The sequence below is a fragment of the Pinus tabuliformis genome, chromosome 1_2 (genome assembly GCF_031772625.1).
Source record: "Pinus tabuliformis cultivar Carrire ecotype Pingquan chromosome 1_2, CPIR1, whole genome shotgun sequence".
NCBI lineage: Eukaryota > Viridiplantae > Streptophyta > Pinopsida > Pinales > Pinaceae > Pinus > Pinus tabuliformis.
The window spans coordinates 1,249,616,551-1,249,624,057 of NC_142298.1; the positions used below are offsets into that span (position 1 = coordinate 1,249,616,551).

A 7,507-nucleotide genomic window follows, 5' to 3' on the forward strand; every position below is an offset into this window, starting at 1 on the left:
AGTTCATTATTGAGCTAAACGCTGATTCTACACCCATAATATAAATTATGTGTTTTTTTGTTATTGAAAATAAAAATAAAACAAATATTTATAAAAAAAAAATAAAAAAAAATAAAAAAAAAAATTATTGAGGCTAGAGACTGATTCTACGACCATAATATAAATCATGAGTTATTAAAAATAAAAATAAAACAAAAATTTATAAAAAATAAAAAATAAAAACCTTAAATAATTATTCAAATATTTTAAATAATGTCGGCTAAATTTACAGTTAAAAAATTGAATCCCTATTTTATTCCATCCGTATTTAAAGTAAACCTATAATGGTTTATATTATAATGTTCATTTCTTATGATATAATTTGTGAAGGTGAGAGCCATATCCGAAGATCAGAACAGATCGGACCGCGCAGAAGGGTGTGGAGTAACTCCGAAAGATATTTACGGATATTTTAGCAATGGAAACAAAAGTCTGGGAAAGGCTCCCAGAAGACGTGCTGCATAGTGTTTTAGCGAGGCTGCCCATTAAGGTTCTGGGCAAAATGAGGTCGGTCTGCAAACAGTGGAATGATCTGTTGTCTTCCCGTGATGCCCTCCAAGTAAAGCTTCCAAATTGGTCACTGCATTCCACCCCTGGATTTCTGATTCAGATCCACTGGGATCTGCAAGGTGATGTGGAATATTGGGCTGTGGAAGGAGGTGGTTCGGCAATCTACAAAGTTCCTTTGCTCAATCACGTCGTTGTTGATACTTGCAAGGGCATCTTCTGCTGTCATACAAAAGGGTTTCAATGGGATCTTTCGATGGGCATTCCTGGTACCAATAATTGGAGACGGCTGCCTCTTCCTCCTGCTACCTCCTTCACTTTCAGTGGAATGACTTTCGATGCCTCCACACGGCGTTGCATTCTCGTGCTAGGAAATTCGTATTCTGATAGGGATAGAACAAATGTGATGTGTATTTATGATTCAGAATCCAACGCCTGGACTCAAGTTTCCACGATTGTCCCCGACCATATTCGGCCTTGTGGAAAGGGTATTTACTGTAAAGGAAAATTTCACTGGGCTACTCTCGCTTCCCATCGCAATCGCAATCTCATCGTGGCGTTCAATATTGTTGATGGACTTTGGACAGAAATGGCACCACCAAAGGGATGCACAAAGATTTCTCCGGGGAATTTATGTGAACACGATGGGCAACTGGCCCTACTTCAATTGTGTGCAACTGACAGACGTGATTCTGTTGACCTTCACATGTGGATGTTGAATGAAGCTGAAAAAAGTGAACCGTGGTATAAGCTATCCCCAAAAGGCCACTTTCCATTATATTCTGCTGTTCATCCTACCTTTGCGGTGAACAAAAGTGGGTTGATAATCGTGGCAGACTGCAAAATGAATATGTCCATAAATATCTCCATATTTAACTCCAAGGGGAAATTAATCTTCCGGAAAATGGGATTACCGGATCTTCATACGTATCAACGACAACGGCAGTCTTATATATCTGTATCACCCTTGGAAACTACCAATCTGTGGTGGCCTTAGGTTATTATTTATACATCATCAAGTTTATATGAAAATTTTGATGGTTTTTAAATTGCATTGGTAAATTTTAATGATATTTGATTTGCCTTTCTCATAAACCGTTTTGAAGATATTATAAATTTTTTATTTTCATAAAAATCAGTTTACAGGAAGATATTAGTATAATTTTTATAAACCTAAGTAAATGTCCTAAGCACAGTCCCTTTTGTATATATCATCATCCAGGTAACCTGATCTCCTTTTATATGACTTCACTCTATTGGCTCGATCCTATAACTTACATTTCAGATGTATGGTTTGCCGCATCCTAGGACTATTAGGCACCTCACATGGTTCTGAATCCATCGTATCTCTTTTGGCTCATCGCATATGTAATTTTACATTCTCGGCACATTGGCAGTGAAAGTATGTCTCCATCAATATATGTAAACAACAGTTTTGTATGACAAAACCATATAGAAATTATTGTACGGTTTTAGATTGGAGTATTGCATATGGTTTTACCATGTAAGATGATCCACATTGTATGCATAGAATAGATACTCTAATTATAAGAAGACATTATGGTATCATGCACATATATTGACATGGTTTCTGCGGGAGAGGGGTAACAGGGATGGTGACAAACGGTGACAAATTACTGTGTAACAGTTCCACTCTACCTTTTCCGGTGACCTCAATAGGTGAGTCATCTCCCATGAGGACGGGAGGTCATTTTCATGCATCCAAAGACGAATAGACTTCCTTTGCGGCAATCATATGATGTGATGCACCAGAATCTATAATCCATGCATCAGGATAAGAATTAATTGCAACTAAAGCATGAAAATTGTTGCCTTTTTTGTGTGGCGCATCCTCAGTATTCTTCTTGGCGCCTTGGGGGATGTGGTCCCCAAGGTTGTGCTTTTGATGGATTTCTGCCATTTGGTGAATTTGTTTCTTCATGCAAGAGGATTCTGGATGGGATCCTCTTTGACAGTAGGTGCATCTATTTCCTTTCTTCCCTTTCTCATTTCTCGAGCTAGAGGAGTCATTGAAGGGCTTGGTGTACCCTTCCTTCTTTGGATGGGAATGCACTTTTCCCTTGTCTTTTTGCTGCTGATTTTTCTAACTTGAATCAGATCTGTGATTTTTATTGTGGCTACCATCATGCACAGCAAGTGCATGCGCTTTTGGAGGTTTTATTTTCCCCATGCTAATGAGTTTACCTTGCTAAAAAATAAGGGACTCCATAAAGTCTTTGAGAGAAAGCATAGTGTAGGATTTACCTATTGTGAGCCTTACTGTATGAAATGTAGAAACAAATATGGAGTATTCCAGTCTAAGCTTTGACATAATAGAGAGAACTCAGTGACTCTCCTCCTTGGATTTGTGAATTCAACAACCCTTGAGTTGCAGCAATAGATCATTATATTTGGTGAAGAATTCTTGAACTCTGTCATAGTTTGAGCAGATGTCCTTTCATCTCATCCTATTTCGCGTAGATATCTTGAACCTTTTTTCAAATCTCATTGGGAGTATTGCAGGTAGATAGATGAAACTGCAACTCTGGAGAGATGCACATTCATGTGGATCCGTGGGCCTCATCCATACAGTTGAGGTACTTGGATTTCTCTATGGCTGAAGTGGGTTCCACTTCTGTAGCCATGGTAATCCTGTACAACCCTTTATGATGAAGTTATTGAGCCATTTGGTCCTTCCATTCGTGATAGTTGTACGGTGTTAGGATTGATGCTTTGGGAAACTCCATTTTTCTCTTGATCTTCGATCTCCAATCAGTAATACCTACAAAATAATGTACTAGTGAGCCTTCTATCTAGCAACCTGTGGGCTCTGATACCATGTAAATGTGTTCAAAAACCTGCATAGATAAATCTAGCTAGTAAACGTTGAACACACAAATTTGCAGAGCAAAAACACTAAAAGAAAATCGAAAGAAGAAAAGAATGGTTCATTAGAAAATAGGTTACAATGCTCATGATATAGCATTACTGGGTGAAGATCCCAAGGTAATGCACCATAGTGGTGATCAATGAGAAGAGTCAACACCTACAACAAGTTCCGGAGATAACTAGCCAGTTGTGGAGTGAAAGAAGGAGCAAATCAGGGAATAAATCATGCATAAGAACTAACCAGTTGCGGAGTTAAAGAATGAGCAAATCAAGGAGTAAATCATGCAAAAGGAATCTTGCATGTAGTCCCATGCTCTAAATAAGAGTCCGCATGTAGCTGTGTAGTAGTTCCAACACCTTTGATGTCATCACTCCCACTTGCTCCACTGCCTAGCTGCTTGCTTGGATCCTCCTGTAGTAGATGCACATCACATGAAGGCAGTAAACTCAGACACTATGTACTTGCTTTTGGGCCTTTCAACCAATGTCTTTTCAATCTGCATATCAAATATGCTTTAGGAATGATAACCCTCTTCAGAAATGTATTCATATGAAATAGGTAACAAGAGATTAAGACATAAATGGTAAATAAGATTCATTCTTTCTTCGTAATCATTTGTATAGTCATGCATTATAATGCTTTGTTGTCACTATCATCCAAGTACCTAAACTTCACTAACACTTGATTAATTGATTTCCTCTTGAAAACTCCCTAAGGCTTACTTCAAGTTGCATGAGATGATGAACTTAGTGAATGACCATGACAAATTTTTAAGTTTTATTTATTTTACTGCATAATCACTAAAGTGCAATTTGAAATTATTTGTATTCTTGTATTGTTCTATGCAGCATATCATTTTTCTCTCTTGTAACAAGTAGTCATATGAGAAAGAAAGTCAAGCCACATCCAAAAGGTGAGGTTTAGGTGCCTAAGAATTAGAGTTTAGACATGAAACTTCACACATTTTTAATGGGAATATTTTGAATAGTATCAGGAAAAATGAAAAATTAACTTTTCTTTGTAATTTACTTGTTATAAAAAAACATATCTAAAAATTGATTTCATATCTCATACATTACTAGTTTCAAAAATAGATCTCCAAATAAAAGTATAAAGACAACTTAAATGGAAGACTTTCATCATTGTAACAACTCACTACCTCTTGTGCATAACTCTTGACATTCCATACAGCTTGTATAACCTTACAACCATACAACTAGCCATACTTGCTCAACCATTTTCAACTTTAGGGTTGTTTTGGTGACTCTGTAGGATTTTTTAATAAGGAATGAAAAGAGAATCCTGCATTAGTAATTACATATCTATGAAATTGATTTTAATATTGAATGAGTAGTTTGTGTGAAATTGTTTTTTATACTTGAGTGATTAATTTTCAGCTATTAATATTTATTTTTATATTGATTAAATTCAACAATTAGTTGATTTATTGAAATCATAAAGAATTAATCACTTAGGCTTGGAAATTTTCACAAATCCCTCTTACAATACCTAATCACAAGAAGATATTCTTTAATCTTCAAGATATCTTCAAGATATAGCCCAATTCACAACACTCAAGAGTTGTTTTTCAGTTGGAGTTAGTTACCTAGAGGGCACATCTTTTCTGCAGAGTAGGGAAACAATGTGGCAACCATTTTGTAAGTTCGATTTAATTCTAGATAAAAGGATTTTTAATAAAATTAATTTAAAAAGGGAAACTTTAAAAAGATACAATTATTGGAGTATTTGAAAATAAGATTTCATACTGTAATAAAGAATAATTTTTAAGCTAGATTAAGATTAAAGAAGGAAAAAAAATGAGAAACACAAATTTTCGTTTATTTTCAATTCTATTTTGTAAGGAATAGTTTGTTTTATTTAATAATAAATAGTTTATAAATGATAATGAACATTTTTTAAAGAAAGGTTGAGAAGTCTATTTATATATAAATATATATTTTTAATATGTTTTGAATTTATTTAAAAAGGAGCAGTTTGTATCAAATCTACGAGTGCTTGTCCCAAGTAAGATATAATTTTAATATTTCATTTACTTCATTATTCATAAATCCTTTTAATATTTGTACTCATTATTTGTTCACAATGACATAAAATCATTTTCCCAGTTTTTTGAGACTACAATATTTCATGTTATAATTTAATGTTTTAAGAGAATGATTATGGAACACAAACTACAACATCCTCTCAATTTGACAAACCTTACAAAATGGACAAACTTATAGATAAACTAAATTTTCTAGTTTTTTGAGACTAGAATAGTCATATTATATTTAATGTTTCAAGAGCATGATTGCGAAACACAAACTACAACTTCTTCTCAATTTGAGGATCCTAACAAGGTGGACAAACTTATAGATAAACTAAATTTAGGTGATGTTGAAAAACTTATTTGCTCCAAAATTATAATCAAAGTACAGCTTTTTCAAGTTTAAAATCTTATGGGCATCTCTTTGCACCTTTTGGGGCAATTGCTAGTAATAAATATGAACAAAACTAAATGTATATTTAAAAAGTAAAAATAAAAATATACCCATACAAATTTATCTTAAATACTTACTCCACCCAAATAAAGTCCAGATTTACAAAGCTAACTTCACATTTACACCATCAAAAAAATTAATTAAAATACTTTCTCTTGTGAGACTAGTGGATTAGTTCTCTTTTATGATTAAACTTTGCACTCTTGAAAAAACCATTAAAATATGCTTCTTAAGACAGTGTTATATCAAATCCATTTTAGAATATATAAATTGTAATTTATATCCATTATTTAATTGGTTCAACTACACACGCTGCGCGAGAGACCATTACCTAATAGGAACCTCGATCGCAAAAATTAGTCTCACTCACCATATTCATTTGACCCGGTTTGACCAAATTTGGATTTGGAAAAGGTTATTATTGAGTGGAAATTCTAGTGTCTAGTTTAATATGATGTATAATTTTGTTATTTTTTATTAAAAATAAAAATAAAATAAAAAATAAAAAATAAAAAAATTAAATCATTATTCAAAATATTTAAATAAATTAAAGTGTTAAAAATTTACACTTAAAAAATTAAATCCCTATTTTATTGGATCAGTATTTAAAATAAATCTATAATAATTTATATTTTATTTTTCATTTCTTATGATATAACTTGTGAATGTGAGAGTGATATCCAAATATCATACCAGATCGCATCAAGTAGAAGGGGGTGGAGTAGCTCCGAAAGAGATTTACAGATATTTTAGCAACGGAAATAAACATCTGGCAAAGTCTCCTAGAAGAGCTGTTGCATTATCGTTCTAGGAAAAATGAGGATGGTATGCAAACAGTGGAATGATCTGTTGTCTTCCCATGATGCCCTCCAAGTAGAGCTTCCAAATTGGTCAATAACGTCAATCACGTCATTGTGGATACTTGCAGGGGAATCTTTTGTTGTCATAGAAAATGGGATCAATCAGATCTTTTGATGGGCATTCCTGGTACCAAGAATTTGAGACGGCTGCCTCGTCCTCCTGCAATACGTGCTGCCTCCTTCACTTTCAGTGGAATGACTTTTGATGCTTTCACACGGCGTTGCATTGTCCTACTCGGATATTCATATTCCAATGGGGATAGAACAAATGTGATGTGTATTTATGATTCAGAATCCAACGCCTGGACTCAAGTTTCCAAGATGGTCCCTAACCATATTCGGCCTTGTGGAAAGGGTATTTGCTATAAAGGAAAATTTCACTAGGCTACTCTCGCTTCCAATCGCAATCTCATTATAGTGTTCAATATTGTTGATGGACTTTGGACAAAAATGGCACCACCAGAGGGATGCACAAAGATTTCTCGATGGAATTGATGTGAACACCATGGGCAAGTTGTGGTACTTCAGTTGTGTGCAATTGACAGACGTGATTCTGTTGATGTTCACATGTGGATGTTGAATGAAGTTGAAAAAAATGAAACGTGGTGTAAGCTAACCCCAAAACGCCACTTTCTGTTATATTATACCATTCATCCTACCTTTTGGTGAACATACGTGGGCTGATAATCGTAGTAGACTAGAGAATGAAT

At 34.4% G+C, this 7,507-nt stretch overlaps 1 protein-coding gene across 1 annotated transcript; it reads left to right on the plus strand.

The window, feature by feature from the left end:
• Window positions 1-457: 457 nt before the first annotated feature.
• On the plus strand, window positions 458-1,543 carry LOC149210778 (F-box protein At5g42460-like). The gene has a single exon (XM_089399092.1). The coding sequence runs from the start codon at window positions 458-460 to the stop codon at window positions 1,541-1,543; it is 1,086 nt and encodes a 361-aa protein (XP_089255218.1).
• Window positions 1,544-7,507: the final 5,964 nt, after the last annotated feature.